This window comes from Physeter macrocephalus, chromosome 11 (assembly GCF_002837175.3).
Source record: "Physeter macrocephalus isolate SW-GA chromosome 11, ASM283717v5, whole genome shotgun sequence".
Taxonomy (NCBI): Eukaryota; Metazoa; Chordata; class Mammalia; order Artiodactyla; family Physeteridae; genus Physeter; species Physeter macrocephalus.
In genome coordinates this window covers 96,978,246-96,994,631 of record NC_041224.1, presented here as the reverse complement: position 1 = coordinate 96,994,631, position 16,386 = coordinate 96,978,246, and the positions used below count along the sequence as shown (strand labels likewise).

General features: G+C 46.1%; 2 protein-coding genes across 5 annotated transcripts in view; both read left to right on the top strand.

Annotated features, from left to right (window-relative positions):
• Positions 1-3,454, top strand: part of TYRO3 (TYRO3 protein tyrosine kinase) — a 19,898-nt gene extending 16,444 nt beyond the window's left edge. For all 4 annotated transcript variants that reach the window (XM_055088306.1, XM_055088305.1, XM_024117758.2 and 1 more), the window contains one exon: positions 1,953-3,454. In XM_055088306.1, the coding sequence (XP_054944281.1) occupies positions 1,953-2,343 (391 nt within the window). In that variant the 3' untranslated portion in view covers positions 2,344-3,454. The remainder of the gene's footprint in view (positions 1-1,952) is intronic.
• Positions 2,370-16,386, top strand: LOC112067362 (glutamate receptor ionotropic, NMDA 2A-like). The gene is made up of 2 exons (XM_024132849.1): positions 2,370-2,393; positions 14,587-16,386. The coding sequence occupies exons 1-2, from the start codon at positions 2,370-2,372 to the stop codon at positions 16,384-16,386; spliced, it is 1,824 nt and encodes a 607-aa protein (XP_023988617.1).

Below are 16,386 nucleotides of genomic sequence, written 5' to 3'. Positions count from 1 at the left end.
GGAGGGGGCGCTGGGGGTGGGAGGTTGGGTTCCTTTCTTGTCTTGGCCTCCTCTCTGAGGGAGTGGAGAGACCTAATATAACAAACTGAGATCCTGGGAGAAGGGTACTGCCTCCTCTCCTTTCTGCAAGCCCGGAGCCCTTGGGAGTGGGGCAGGGTGGTGATACACTCACTGCACGGGGGAGAGTCATGAGCCCCTTGTGACTAGAAGACAGTATCACTAACATTAGCTTGGTTCTTTACAGGCATTCTTTCAGGTAATCCTCCTCTAACCCTATGAGGAAAAGACTATTATTATTCCCATTTTGTAGATGAGGAACTAGGATTAAAGAGGTTGAGTAACATGACCCAGGTCACACAGCGATTAAGTGAATGAGTTGGGACTTGAATCTACATCTGTGTGATTTTAGAATGTGCCTAGTAACCATGAACCCTACTATGATTTGTCTATTCTAGTATTATTCTCCCACCCCATGCAAGCCAGAGTTTCCCTGGGCCTCCGGAGGACCTTTTCACTAGTACAAGTCCTAGTGAGGGAGGGAGTCCACAAACCTATTTCCTGCTCTGGGGTTGGACCTCCAGAGGTCCAAGAATGGAGACAGGCAGAGGAAGGCTCAGCCTGAATGGTGGGGTCCTCCTTCTCTAGGGCAGTGGCTTTGAAGTGCCCTGAGGTTGTACTATGGGAGAGAGGGCAATTTGAGTACATGAACCAGGCCCTACGTCTCAGCAGAGCTCGGGGCATGTCAGGGGCAGGAAGGTCAGGTCTCCCGGTGGCTGTAGCCTGCCTGGGCCTCTGGAGCCACAGAGGTTCTGCTGGGCAGTGGGGACCAGGCCCTGGCTTAGTGTCATCTGGGGCTAGAGTTAGTGTTGTCAATAGAGGGTGGGCAGGCGCTGGCCTCCCACCAGGCAGCCTGGTGGACAGGCGCCAGTTGGCTCCCGGCACGTCCTTGACAGTGTATCCCAGCCTGGCCACATACCCATGGCCTGGACCATTCCCACGACCTGTTCAGTGTCTGGCATGATTCCCCCCATCGTTGGAGGCCCCTGTTAGGAGGGCTGGAGTGGGGGGAGTGTTTGGGGCTTTTATCGTGGGCACAGGCAAGAAAGTCAGGCATTTGCTATGACTAGATCTGGTCTCAACCCTTTCCTGTTATTTATTTACTTACTTATTTTTGCTCAGCATGAGGCATTCCCTGGGAACAGGGATAAGACCTCAGGGAATCTGCAAAGCTCCTGAAATTGTACGCCAAAAGTGTCCCTGCCAGGGGAAAAGGGCTGGAAGCTTTTCTCAGATTCTCGAAGGTGAGAATCTTCATGAACAATGAGGATTTAAGACCCCCTGAACGGGTGAGGATTTAGGACAAAGGGTGGATTCCCAAATCACCCCCGTAAAATAACCCTGACTCCAGGCTGTGTTCCACAAGACAAAAACACTCCTACTACCCCTTCCCAAAATAGCGTAAGAGGGACTCTGGACCCGACCCACCTAGCTTCATCACTTTCTACCTGTGTGACCTTAGTCAAGGTTCTTAACCTCTCTGTGCCTCAGGTTGAACATTGGTAAAATAGGGATCACTTATTTCACAGTATTGCGAGAATTAATAATAAATGTAAAATGCTTAGAAGAGTGCCAGATACATAGTAAGCCCTATACATTAGAGTGTTCAATTACATTTTCTTTTCTTTTTCTTTCTTTTAAAAAAAAATTTTTTTTTAATTTTTGGCTGCACTGCTCGGATTGTGGGATCTCAATTCCCTGACCAGGGATTGAACCGGGGCCACAGCAGTGAAAGCCCGGAATCGTAACCGCTAAGCCACCAGAGAACTCCCTCAATCACATTTTTCTAAATCCTGGTTTCATATGATTAAAGGGCCTCTGTTTTTGAGAGAAGGACCCTCCTTCCCCTTTCTCTGGCTTCTCACTACATCCCCTCACCCTTCTCTCTGCCCCAGGTATGAGCTCATGTACCAGTGCTGGAGCGCCGACCCCAAGCAGCGCCCGAGCTTCACATGTCTGCGAATGGAGCTGGAGAATGTCCTGGGCCGCCTGTCTGTGCTATCCGCCAGCCAGGACCCCTTGTATATCAACCTTGAGGGAGCCCAGGAGTCTGCTGAGGGAGGCAACCTGGAGCTGCCTGGCGGGGACCCGGCCAGCAGCGGGGCTGGGGATGGCAGTGGTCTGGGGGCCGTGGGGGGCACCCCCAGTGACTGTCGGTACATCCTCAGCCCCGGGGGGCTGGCTGAGCGGCCTGGGCAGGAGGAACAGCAGCCAGACAGCCCCGTCAATGAGTCCCAGAGGCTGCTGCTGCTGCAGCAAGGGCTACTACCCCACAGTAGCTGTTAGCCCACAGGCAGAGGGCATCTGGGGCCATGCGGCTGGCTCTGCTGGCCACTGTACTGGCTGACTAAGCCCTGTCTGACCCCAGCCCAGGCAGCAAGGTGTGGAGGCTCCTGTGGTAGTCCTCCCAAGCTGTGCTGGAAGGCTGGCCTGACCAAATCACCCAATCCCAGTTCTTCCTGCAACCACTCTGTGGCCGGCCTGGCATCAGTTCAGGCCTTGGCTGGGTGGAGGTGGGCCAGGCCTGGTTGTCTAAACCCAGGCAGCTGGCAGAGGGGGGTGGTTATGTTTCCATGGTTACCATGGGTGCGGAGAGGAGTTGGGCGAGGGTAGATCCAACCTTGTGGGCCCCTACTTTCCCAGCTGAGCTGCCCCTGCTGCTTTAGTGCATGCATTGAGGCGTCTCTGGCCTGGGGGCCCATCTGTGCCTGTGCTTGGGGTTTAAATGCCCAGGTTTGCCCCTCCTCCCAAAGAGATGCCCTTGTATTATTCCCCTTTAGGTGAGAATTGGTAAGGGATTGGTACAGTCAGGTCCCAAGCCCTGTAGCGGGAGGCAGTGGGACCCTCAGGGCTGAATCTTCGTCACCTTCCTGGTTACCCACCCTGTCTAGGCCAGGAGTAAAGTGCAGCTGACCAGGTCACAGCAAGGCATGCTGAATTATACAGGCTACCGTTTGCCCAGCTTCTAAAGGCAATGCACTGAGCCCGGCAAGAGGAAGGGGTGCTGTAAGGCTTGCCCAGGAATGAGTGAGGCCAGAGAGGAGTCCAGGAGCCCCTCTTCGAGCCCTCCCGCAGTCTGTCTGAGCATGCTACCAAATCCCCAAATATCCTAAGACTAACAAAGGCAGCTGTGTCTGAGCCCAATCCTTCCACACAGTGTCCTTTAGTGCCATCTTTCCCTCTAACTGGAGACCCTCTTCTGTCCCAAGTCTCCAGAGAAGGAGAGAAAGTAGGCTTGATGGCTGGTGTGGCTGAGGGGGAGTTACTGGAGCCTGGACCCCAGCCCTGGGTGGGGGAGCCTCTGGGAGTGCATGGGGCAGGCCCTTGCTGTTAGGCACTTTTCCAAGCCGTTAGATGCTGTTTAAAAACAGAAATAAATGGAAGACTAAAGACCCAAGGCTTTGTCTCTTAAATGTTTACTTTTTTGCCAGATCACAAAAATGAAGCATCTCTGCATAGAGAAAAGTTTGGAAAGACATATGCCAGAATGTTCGCAGCTGTTATCTTTACCTGATGTGATTAAGGGAACTTTTTTTCCTTTGTGTTTTCTAAGTTTTCTGCATTGAGCACAAAGTGCTTTTGTAATTACACAAGGTCCCAAAGAATCTTATGGTAAAAATAATACATAGTCATAGATGATTAGGAAAATGCAGAAAGTCATTTTAAAAATGCCAAATGCCTGTAATCCTACCACCATTGACCTTTTGAAAATGCACGTGTTTTGAAAAAGTTCTTTATCTTGGAACAAAGACAAAGAGACTACTTTGGCTGCCTCCTAACCCTCTATCAGACTCTCTATTGGGTGTGGAGACAGCTCTCACCTTCACAGTGTTACCTGGAGCCAGGAAACTGGGAATAAGTGGGCAAAGAGAATGGTGAGCCTCTTGAGGATTTGAAATAAGAGCATGAAGTTTGCTTTCAAGTATTTCCATCTGAAAACTTTAGAAGCTTTTAGAGCAAGCTTATGGGAACAAGTCGCAGGAGGCATGAGAAACCGCCACTCTCTGTGTCTGAGGAGTGTGGGAAGACTGGGAGGGACACAGGTATTGCCCTGCTGGCTGAGGGCAGTGGAATGGGGCGGGTTCTTCTGAAAGCAAATATCTTGAGAAACTTGTTGCTGGCACTCCAGATTCATGAGACCTGAAGTAACTTCCAGGAAAGTGGCTTTCAGAATCTTTGCTGCTTGTGATTAGCTTTAACTGCAGGTAATCATTATCTGTGAGGTAGTGTTTGGGAATTATTGACTTGGAAGTCCTGTACTCTTAAATAATTGTCTGCTATTTTTTCTTTTTTAAAATATTTATTTATTTATTTGGCTGCACCGGATCTTAGTTGTGGCATGCGGGATCTTCGTTGCCACGTGCGGGATCTGCAGGATCTGCAGGATCTTCAGGATCTCTGTTGAGGCACGCGGGATCTTTTAGTCGCGGCATGTGGGATCTAGTTCCCTGACCAGGGATTGAACCCGTGCCCCCTGCATTGGGAACGCAGAGTCTTCACCAGTGGACCACCAGGGAAGTCCCTAATTGTCTGCTCTTAATGGGCTCCTGCTATTATGTGCCAGGCACGGTGCCTAGTGCTTCAAGTTTATTATTTCATTTAATACAGGGAATATTCCTATAAAGTGGGAATATAATTATCCTCCAAAAGGACAGAAATGCAGAGTAAGTAACTTGTCTAAGGTTATGTAACTAATGAATTGTTGATCCAGGCTTGAAACCCACTAAGTAGGAGAGCAGAGCCTGTGCAACTCTCCCACTCCAGAGAGCACCTTGAAGTTTCATTGAGAACATGTCATCTTTTGGGTGAATGCTTGTCAATAGTAGGCACTTTTAAAAATGCACAGGAGTTCCAATAAGTGTGTGTGTGACAAAGTAATCTATTTAAATCGGAGATACCTATCAGTAATGAAATCGGTTTAAGTAATTTTTCAGCTCAGTCTCTTTTCCCCAAGCACATTGGACCTTGGCACCTCCAACAGTCAAGGGGCTTGAGGTAGGTGATAACAGTGGAATTTTTAAAAAGTGTACAGTTCTTAAGAATTTTCACAAACAGATCCAAATAACCAGTAACCAGGTCAAGAAACAGAATATTACCAGCACTCCAGAAGCAACTCTTGGGCCCTGCCCCATCTCTGCCCCCTCTCTCCTCTCCAGAGGTAACCTCTATCCTGACTTCAAACACCATGGATTGGAGTAGTTTGTTTTGAAGTTCATATAAATAGAATCATATAGGTTGGATTATTTTGTGTTTGCCTTCTTTCACTCAGCAATGTTTTCCAGAATCACCAAGCTGTTGTCAGACCCAAGTTCATGTGCCCGATGCACAGTGAGGCCAAACAAACCAAAATGGTGAAGTTCGGAGCAGAGAAAGGTTTACTGCAAGGACTCGCCAAGGAGAACAGGCAGCTCAGGCTCAAAAAGGCCGAACTCCCCAATAGTTCTGGGGGAAGAATTTTGTTTGTTTGTTGTTGTTTGTTTGGCTGCGCCTGCAAGGCTTGTGGGATCTTAGTTCCCCAACCAGGGATCAAACCCGTGCCCCCTGCAGTGGAAGCGTGGAGTCCTAACCACTGGATTGCCAGGGAATTCCCAAGGGAAGAGTTTTTATAGACAAAATTTGTGGGGGAGGGCTGCAGGGTGTGTGACCTTCCTTTGATTGGTTGGTGGTGAGGTAACAGGGTGGTGTTTGATTCTAACCAGTCTAGGTCCACGTGCTCTGCCTGAAGTTGCCTGAAGTTACCATCCTCCACATGCGTGGAGGCCTTAGTTCCTGTAGAAGGGCTTGGAGATGTGTATCAGTTATGTATATACCTTGAGAAGGAACCAGGTACCTGCCCCATTGTTTCTTGACTGCCTTTCTTTGTTTCTGCATTCCCTCATTCCCCTAATTAGTAACTGCTTGAATCTGCCCTTTGGAGTTCAGGGAAGGCCTAGGAGGCTGATGCCTTTTTCCTGCAAACCAGAAATGGGCGACACAAAAAGGCTTTTGTACACAGGAGTGCCCCCACAGGGTCCTGCTCGGTTTCAGAACCACAACAATTTTGAGAGCTGGGGGTCAAAGAGAAGAGACAAGTAGACAGTGTTTTTGTTTTGTTTTGTATTTCTTTGTTTTTTATTATGTTCTCTGGCTCAGTGCTCCTCGTTCCTCAAACAAGATGCCACAGTCAAATTACCTGAGAACCTGTTGAAAATAAAGATTCTGATTCGGTAGGTGTGGGGTGGGACCTGAGATTCTGCGTTTCTAACAAGTTCCAAGGTGATGCTGATGTTGCTGGCCTGAGGACCACACTTTGAGGTGCAAGCACTACACTGCATCAATAATTTGAAAGTGTGCAGCAGTGTTTGAAAAATCATTCAATGACTGCAATATATAATTTCAGCATAATAACATTAATGGAAAGATTGGAACATAATTTAATTTCTATGTCATAAAATTTGATTTCTTTTTCTTTGTGTTTCTGATTGATACTTTTCTACTTTAAAAAGATTAATTTATCTTTTCAAATAGATGTCAAATATACATGGTTAAAAAATTTAACAGGTATACAAAGGTAGACAGTGAAAATAAGTTGCCTTGCTGCTGGCCCCTCAGTTCCTCTCTCCAGAGGTAACCAGAGTTACTGATTAATTGTGAAATTTTCAAGGGATATTTTACCCATATACTTATTTTTCTTTTACACAAATAGTAGGTAATTGTACATGCCATTATGCCTCTTGTTCTTTTTATTAACAGTATGTGTGTAAGTAAACAGCTAATGGAATATATTCTGGATATTTTTCTAAGTTCATTCGGTATTTTAATTCATTTAAACGTCACAACAACCCTGTGCAGTAGGTACAATTATTGTTTCAATTTTATAGATGTAATTCCAATCTAATATACCCTACAAGCCTCTACATTTGAAGGTTTTTCCCTAGCTGTACATATGCATCTGTTTCCCATACTTTGCTATTACAAAGAGTGCTGCAATGAATTTTTGGGGCATATCGCTTCATACTTATGAGTATAGCTATAGGAAAATTCCTAAAAGAGAAATTGCTGAGTCAAAGGAATGTGCGTTTAAAATTTTGGTCAATATTGCCAAATTGCCTTCCATAGGTGAATTTTGCATATCTGATACGTGAGAAAGGTATTTCATTGTAACTTTGGTTTGTATTTCTCTTATTATGAGTGAGGTATCTTTTCATATCTTTAAGAGCCATTTTGATTTTCTTTACTGTGAACTGTTTGTCATATAATTTTTTTTTTTTTTTTTTTTTTTTGCGGTACGCAGGCCTCTCACTGCCGTGGCCTCTCCCGTTGTGGAGCACAGGCTCCGGACGCGCAGGCTCAGCGGCCATGGCTCACGGGCCCAGCCGCTCCGAGGCATGTGGGATCCTCCCGGACCAGGGCACGAACCTGTGTCCCCTGCATCGGCAGGCGGACTCTCAACCACTGCGCCACCAGGGAAGCCCATATAATTTTTTTTAATTAAATTTTTTTTACCGGAGTATAGTTGATTTACAATGTTGTGTTAGTTTCTGCTGTACAGCAAAGTGAGTCAGTTATACATATACATATATCCACTCTTTTTTAGATTCTATTCCCATATAGGTCATTACAAAGTATTGAATTGAGTTCCCTGTGCTACACAGTAGGTTCTTATTAGTTATCTATTTTATATATAGTAGTGTGTATATGTCAATCCCAATCTCCCAATTTATCTCTTCCCCCTGTCATGTACTTTTTTAACCAAGTTGTTGGTCTCTTGTTACTAATTTGTAAGTGCTCTTTTTTCTTTTTTTTTTTTTTTTTTTTGGCTGCACCGTGCAGCTTTGTGGGTTCTTAGTTCCCTGACCAGGGATTGAACCTGGGCCCTCCGCAATGAGAGCATGGAGTCCTAATCACTGGACTGCCAGGGAATTCCCCATAATTGCTCTTTTTTAAAAATTGTACCTTTATTTATATTTTCTTTATTTATTTTTGGCTGTGTTGTGTCTTCGTTGCTGCACGCGGGCTTTCTCTAGTTGTGGCGAGCAGGCACTAGTCTTCGTTGTGGTGCGCGGGCTTCTCATTGCAGTGGCTTCTCTTGTTGTGGAGCACGGGATCTAGGTGCGCGGGCTTCAGTAGTTGCGGCACGTGGGCTCAGTAGTTGTGGCGCACGGGCTTAGTTGCTCCACGGCATGTGGGATCTCCCCGGACCAGGGATCGAACCCGTGTCCCCTGCATTGGCAGGCGGATTCTTAACCACTGCGCCACCAGGGAAGTCCCTGCTCATTTTATTTTAAGAAAATTATTCTTTTGGGGCTTCCCTGGTGGCGCAGTGGTTGAGAATCCGCCTGCCAATGCAGGGGACACGGGTTCGATCTCTGGTCCGGGGAGATCCCACATGCCGTGGAGCAACTAAGCCCGTGCGCCACAACTACTGAGCCCACGTGCCGCAACTACTGAAGCCCGCGCACCTAGAGCCCGTGCTCTGCAATGAGAAGCCACTGCAATAAGAAGCCCGCGCACCGCAACGAAGAGTAGCCCCGCTCGCCACAACTAGAGAAAGCCCGCACGCAGCAACAAAGACCCAACGAAGCCAAAAATAAATAAATAAAATAAATAACTTTTAAAAGAAAATTATTCTTTTGTCTGTGATACGTAGTGTATATGGTGTTTTTTTATTGTTGTCGTTTGAATGTGTCTGTGTATGCATGTGTATGTGTGTGGCTTCTGGCTTTTGTGTTATACTACTTAGAAAGGACTTTCCTACTCCAAGATTATTTTTAAAAACGTATGTTTTCTTCTAGTGCTTCTAAAGTTTATTTTTCATTGTTTCATTTTGAGTCATCTAAAATATATTTTGGAATAGGAAGTGAGATATAGATCCAAATTAATTTTCTTCCAGATGGCTATTCATTGTCCCAAAATCACATATTGAACAATCTATGTTTTCTGAACATTTCTTGAATAATCTTCTCTGTGTTTCTATGTATTACTTCCTTGGTCATATACTACATTCACAAATGTATTTGGGTTTATTTCTATACTTTTTATCCCATTTTCCAGTACCACCACTACAGTATTTGAATTACTGTAAGTGAGGAATGTAGTTTTCCTACACGTTCCTCTTACATTTTTTGCAATGTCCCCCCAGGGTTTAAGGAACACCATCATAGGGCATGGCATGACTGCAGTCTAAGGAAGGAATGCAGGTCTCCCAAGGCTTTACAGAACAGTGATTTGTCCATGATGTCACCAAGCAAGGAAGAACTCAATCAGGATCAGAACCCAGGGATCTACCTAGTTTTTCCTTCTCTCCAGTGCCCCACCGTGGGAGGGGAGAGGTGGCAGAGAGGCTGGGTCAACTTTTCAGTCACCGTCCACAACTAACAAGTCTTTAAATCCTGTTGATTTCAATCTCCTAGATTTATTTATTTATTTATTGCCAGGCTGGGAGGCACGTGGGATCTTAGTTCCCCAACCAGGGATCAAAACTGTGCCCCCTGCAGTGGAAACGAGGAGTCCTAACCAGTGGACCGCCAGGGAATTCCCCTCCTAGTTTCTTTATAATGGGGCCTTCCTGCCATCAGCATCCTCAGACCTCCCCTGTCCCCCAGACTAATACAACAGCTCTGAAAGCTCCCTGACCTCTCCCAACCCCGACCAGATTATAAAGCCTCCTCCTCCAGCACCTGGGGAATTCGTCTTCAGGACTCTCATTCCCCTTTTGTATTATAATAATTAGTTGTGATTCCCCCCACCCACCCCCAGTTTTGTGACCACAGGGACCTTGTCTGCTTTATTCATTACAGAACCTCCCCCCCAACACCACACACACATTTGTACACAGTAGGCACTCAATAAATATTCATTAAATGATGTGGGAATAAGGGGAAAGGGAAATGTATATGTAACTAGAGGAGGATTTGGTGGATGATAAAGTTATTAACCAGTGCCTAGGGCAGACACAGAGGGGAAAATTCTAACCTCAGGTTTTCTTTTTCTTTTTTTTTTTTTTGGGCCACGCCAAGCTGCTTCTGGGATCTTAGTTCCCCTGCCAGGGACCAAACCTGCGCCCCCTGCATTGGAAGCATGGAGACTTTTTTTTTCTTTTAAATTTATTTATTTATTTTTAGCTGCGTTGGGTGTTTGTTGCCGCCGAGCGCGGGCTTTCTCTAGTTGCGGCGAGCAGGGCTACTCTTCGCTGCCGTGCGCGGGCTTCTCATTGCTGTGGCTTCTCGTTGCGGAGCACGGCCTCTAGGCGCGCAGGCTTCAGTAGTTGTGGCGCTCGGGCTTAGCTGCTCCGCAGCATGTGGGATCTTCCTGGGCCAGGGCTCAAACCTGTGACCCCTGCATTGGCAGGCGAATTCTTAACCACTGCGCCACTAGGGAAGTCCCGGGAAGCGTGGAGCCTTAATCACTGGACCACCAGTGAAGTCCTAACCTCAGTTTTCTAAGAATGTAAAGACAGAATGTGAAAACAATATTTATTTCACAACCCCTTTTGAGGATTAACTAAAACAGTATCTACGTGCCAGAAAAGTACCTGTCAATTGGCTGAAGTTCAGTTACTGTTAGGCACGACTTCTCTCTTTTCCCCCACAACCCTTCAGTTTTTCCCTAGGATAAAGCGAAGGAGAGAAGCTGTTTGGGCTCTGCCTAAGATACAGAGGTGGAGGAGGCCCCCGGATCATTAAAAGGGAAGTAGGAATTTTACATTTCTACCCTTGAGAACCCAAAAGGCCCCCAGTCGGAGGGCTGTGCCTGAACTTTGAGCAAAGTTCACGCTATTGCCACAGGCGCCTTTCTGCCCACCGGCTCCGACTGGGGGAGCGTCGGGGAGGAGTAGGGGCCGGGACCGAGCGGCTGTGCCCGAAGAGGCTCCAGCACGCGGGGCCGGGGCTAGAGCGGCCTAACCGGAGGGCTCGGCTGGCCCACCAGGGAGCCGGGCCACGCGCGGGGTCGCACGCAATTCGCTCCGCCCAAGCTTCGGCAGAGGCCTCTCGGCGGCCGGCAGAGAAAGGCTCCCGCAGGGCGGCGGGACACAAGCCCCTTTGTCCGCGGCGTGGAGGGGCCCCAGCTGCAGGCCCGGGAGCCGAGCGCGGCTGCGGTGGCCGGAGTGAGCGCTCCCCCTCCCGGAGGTCAACGGTTGGATGCTCCCATCACGCAGAGAACATTCCACCGTCTCTGAAGGCCTGCATCTGGGAATAACATTTTTTGTTAAAGCTGTCTTAAGTTTGTCCTCTCCGGCGGTAAAATTTAACTCAACAAGCACTGACTTGGCCGCAAAGAATATAAGAGAACTGTGAGCACAATTTTTTTTCGCGCAAGGAGCTTGTGCTTTGGGAGACAAGGAAAGCGTTACTAAGTCGGTCGAGAACGAGCTAAGGAGCGCGGGGAAGCTAAGGCAGGGCAGAGGAGGAGAGAGCTAGGTGGGCGGAGCCATCCTAGCCGAGTGGAGGCCCAGGGTGTCCTAACCGGGTGGCTGGAGGTGTGGGGATGCCACACGGAAACAAGGTCTGCAAATGCTTACTGGGCAGAATGTAACTAGAGACTCCCAGGAGATTGCTAGAGCTTGTGGACAAGAAATACTGGCTGCCACTTAAGTAAACGACAAAGGTTGCCCACTATCAAGCCATTAGCCACTGGAGCCTCAGCTCCTAACCCCCAGGGTGCACCTGGAGGGGAATTCAGGCGGGAGAAAAACAGGAAGCTGGCCCTAGATAGTTAAGGTGCATATCAAAGGAATAATTTCAATGAGCCCAGATTCTTGCATCTTCCTGTACTTAGAAAAGTGCTAAAATCATTAACTTTAGAGGTCTGTTTTTTGTTATTAGCAGTGATTTCTGATGTTCGGCTACTTGTAGTTTTTCAGCAAAGACTTCTATATATCGTGGCTGCTCCCTTACGTCTTTCGTAAGTTCCTCAGAGCTATATGAGAGGAGAGGCCGTCTCCCAGGCTATAGTCCACAGTAAAATCCCCGAATACAACATAACTCGCAACTCTTAAGTTGTGTGTTTTTTTTCTTTCGACAAGTCCCAAACCATAACCCAATTCAACAATTTTTCAATATATTTTTAAAGATTGGTAGCAGTCTTTTATTAAAATGAAATGTTATATCATGTAAAACATAAACATAACATGTAAAATGGATGAAAATAATAAATGTGGTCCTCAAAACATTTAAATCTTCATTTGTTAGGAAATACTTTTTTGTTTGTGACCTAGAGGTACCTTGGTCCAACTACTGAAATTTACAAATGAGAAAAAAAGGAGAGCCAGAATCATTTGTTACTTGCTCAGACTTTTATGGTAAATTACAGCATGTATTTCTACCAGCACTATCTCTCATTACTCTTAGTTGCAAACTTGGGATGAGAAAAGTGTTAAACCTTATGGAAATTGAGGTTTGCAATGCATCAGTAGTGTCTTCTAGAAATACATTGAATATTATTGGAACTGTGCTGCCTTCTTCTAATTCTATTATTTCTTTTAATCAGATCATGGGTCCTTTTTTGATAGCTGGAAACTATTTCAAACTATAATCATTCTTTCTAACACTCTGTTCAGGCATTTACTCCAGACTAGACATTCTTCTTATACCTTTGTAAACTTTATTATTTTTAACCCTCATACTGTAATATGTCCTAACTTATTTAATAAACACAACAGTTTACTTTGTTTTTTAAAGAGCTTTACATTATTAACGTATTTAATATTCTTAACAATGGTTTGGGCTGGAGACTCTTATCCCCATTTTTCCCAATGAGGCACAGAAAAGTTAAGTAACTTTCACATGCCCTTAACCACAAATCTATGCTGTGAGAATTATGCCCATACTATCTATGAAGAAAACGAGGGTGAAAATAATCCCTCAATATTTTTTAAATTAGAAAATATTTCTAACACTCAGAAAGGTATTGAGCCAAAAATAAAGTTGGGTGTGTGTCCATCACCCAGCTCTAAAAAAAAAAAAATCTCAAACTTTTTCCATATTTGGCTTTTTTTTTAAAAGAAATAAAACATTACAGATACAGTTGAAGCCCTATCCCCACCCCCATGTATACTTCCTGATCCCATTCCCCTTTCTCCTTCCTCTCCCCAGATATGTTATTTGAAATTGGTACTGTATTTATCGTCCCCCCTGTATGTTTTATACTTTCATTACATTTACATATCCATTAACAAAATATAAGTACATACGATTTATTTTTTAAGACATCCATTTTGATGTGTATGTCTAGTTCATTCATGTAAACTGCTGTATGTTTTTCCATTGTATGAACACAACACAATTTTTTCGTTCTCTATTGATGGACAATTAGTTTCTACTTTTTTGTATCAATAATTTGAACAACGTTGCAATGAACATTCTTTTCAAAAAATTTTTTTAATTTTTAATTTTTTAAAATTAATTTTTATTGGAGTATGGTTGCTTTACAACGTTGTGTTAGTTTCTGCTGTACAGCAAAGTGAGTCAGTTATACATATACATATTTCCCCTCTTTTTTAGACTTCCTTCCCATTTAGGTCACCACAGAGCATTGAGTAGAGTTCCCTGTACTATACAGTAGGTCCTCATTAGTTATCTGTTTTATACATAGTAGTGTATATGTGTCAATCCTAATGTCACAATTCATCCCACCCCCTCTTTCCCCCTTGGTATCCATAAGTTTGTTCTCTACATCTGTGTCTGTATTTCTGCTTTGCAAATAAGTTCATCTGTACCATTTTTCTAGATTCCACATATAAGCGATGTTATATGATATTTGTTTTCCTCTTTCTGAATTACTTCACTCTGTATGACGGTCTCTAGGTCTATCCACGTCTCTTCAAATGGCACTATTTCGTTCCTTTTATGGCTGAGTAATATTCCATTGTATATATGTACCACATCTTCTTTATCCATTCCTCTGTTGATGGACATTAAGTTGCTTCCATGTCCTGGCTATTGTAAATAGTGCTGTGATGAACATCGGGGTGCATGTATCATTTTTAGTGTTTTTATTTCCTTCAGATAAATATTGGGTCTCATGCTTTAATTGATAGCTTCAGTGTAGGGGTAGCAATAATTCCCCAAAGGAATCAATGATTGGAGATCCTTGTCTGCTGACTCAGTTTGTTTGTCAATAGCTGACTCTCTGGTATCCAAAGTCCAAAGATGATCCTGGGAAACTTTAATAAAAGTAAGGGTTGGTGACCAGGATGTTGGGAGGGTCAACCAAATCCTTACACGCCAGTTTGGAGGTGCTGAGACCCTTATAGTTGTATGAGGATTAGTGGATATTTTTTCTCAAACTCCATGTATGACTATTGGCAAAAGTGTCAGATAATCTAAATAAATCCGATAATCTAAAAGTGCCAGAGCGACAAGATAAGCCTGATGCTTTGCCACTGGTCTCATACATTTAAGAAACATTATCAGGCTTCAGACTGGATTTCACTGTTTCTCCAGGACTCCTATTAAGAAGGTCGTGTCTCACCTTTGCAGGTACAGTTCAGGTGTGAAATGGTTTCATGTCCTTGCTGCTGATGATGGTGTTTCGTGCTCCTCCCCACAGGGCATTTACAGCTGCATTCACGGGGTGCACATTGAAGAAAAGAAGAAGTCTCCAGACTTCAATCTGACCGGATCCCAGAGCAACATGTTAAAACTCCTTCGGTCAGCCAAAAACATTTCCAACTTGTCCAACGTGAACTCCTCAAGAATGGATTCCCCCAAAAGAGCTGCTGACTTCATTCAAAGAGGATCCCTCATCATGGACATGGTTTCAGATAAGGGAAACTTGATATATTCAGACAACAGGTCCTTTCAGGGGAAAGACAGCATTTTTGGGGACAACATGAATGAACTGCAAACCTTCGTGGCCAACAGGCACAAGGATAGCCTCAACAACTACGTGTTCCAGGGCCAGCACCCTCTGACTCTCAATGAGTCTAACCCTAACACGGTGGAGGTGGCCGTGAGCACGGAACCCAAAGGGAACTCCAGGCCCCGGCAGCTTTGGAAGAAATCCATGGAATCTCTACGCCAAGATTCGCTGACCCAGAACCCAGTCTCCCAGAGGGATGAGGGAACCGTGGAGAACAGGAGCTACTCCCTAAAGAGTCCTAGGTACCTTCCAGAAGAGGTGGCCCACTCGGACATCTCAGAAACTTCGAGCCGGGCCACGTGCCACCGGGAGCCTGACAACAGTAAGAACCACAAGGCCAAGGACAACTTCAGAAGGTCAGTGGCCTCCAAATACCCCAAGGACTGCAGCGAGGTCGAGCGCTCCTACCTGAAAACCAAAGCGAGCTCCCCCAGGGACAAGATCTACACCATTGATGGGGAGAAGGAACCCAGTTTCCACCTCGATCCTCCCCAGTTTGTCGAAAACATGGCCCTTCCCGAGAACGTGGACTTCTCCAATGTCTACCAGGACCATGGTGACAGTTTCCGCAAGGGGGACTCCACACTGCCCATGAACAGGAGCCCCCTGCACAATGAAGATGGGCTCCCCAACAACGACCAGTATAAACTCTACTCCAAGCACTTCACCTTGAAAGACAAGAGTTCCCCTCACAGCGAGGGCAGCGACCGGTACCGGCAGAACTCCACGCACTGCAGGAGCTGCCTGTCCAACCTGCCCACCTATTCAGGCCACTTCACCATGAGGTCCCCCTTCAAATGCGACTCCTGCCTGCGGATGGGGAACCTCTATGACATTGACGAAGACCAGATGCTTCAGGAGACAGGTAACCCAGCTACCCAGGAGGAGGTCTACCAGCAGGACTGGGCACAGAACAGCGCCCTCCAGTTCCAAAAGAACAAGCTGAGGATTAGCCGGCAGCATTCCTACGATAACATCCTCGACAAACCCAGGGAGGTGGACCTTAGCAGGCCCTCCCGGAGCATAAGCCTCAAGGACAGGGAGCGGCTTCTGGAGGGAAACTTGTACGGGAGTCTCTTTAGTGTCCCCGCAAGCAAACTCTCAGGGAACAAAGGCTCCCTTTTCCCCCAGGGTCTGGAGGTCAGCAAACGGAGCAAGTCTCTCTTGCCAGACCACACCTCCGATAACCCTTTCCTCCACTCCTACGGGGATGACCAACGCTTAGTTATTGGGAGGTGCCCCTCGGACCCTTATAAACACTCGCTGCCATCCCAGGCAGTGAATGACAGCTATCTCCAATCGTCCTTGAGGTCGACGGCATCATACTGTTCCAGGGACAGTAGAGGCCACAGCGATGTGTATATTTCGGAGCATGTTATGCCTTATGCTGCAAATAAGAATAAAATGTACTCTGCCCCCAGGGTTTTAAATTCCTGCAGCAATAGACGCGTGTACAAGAAAATGCCTAGTATTGAATCCGATGTTTAA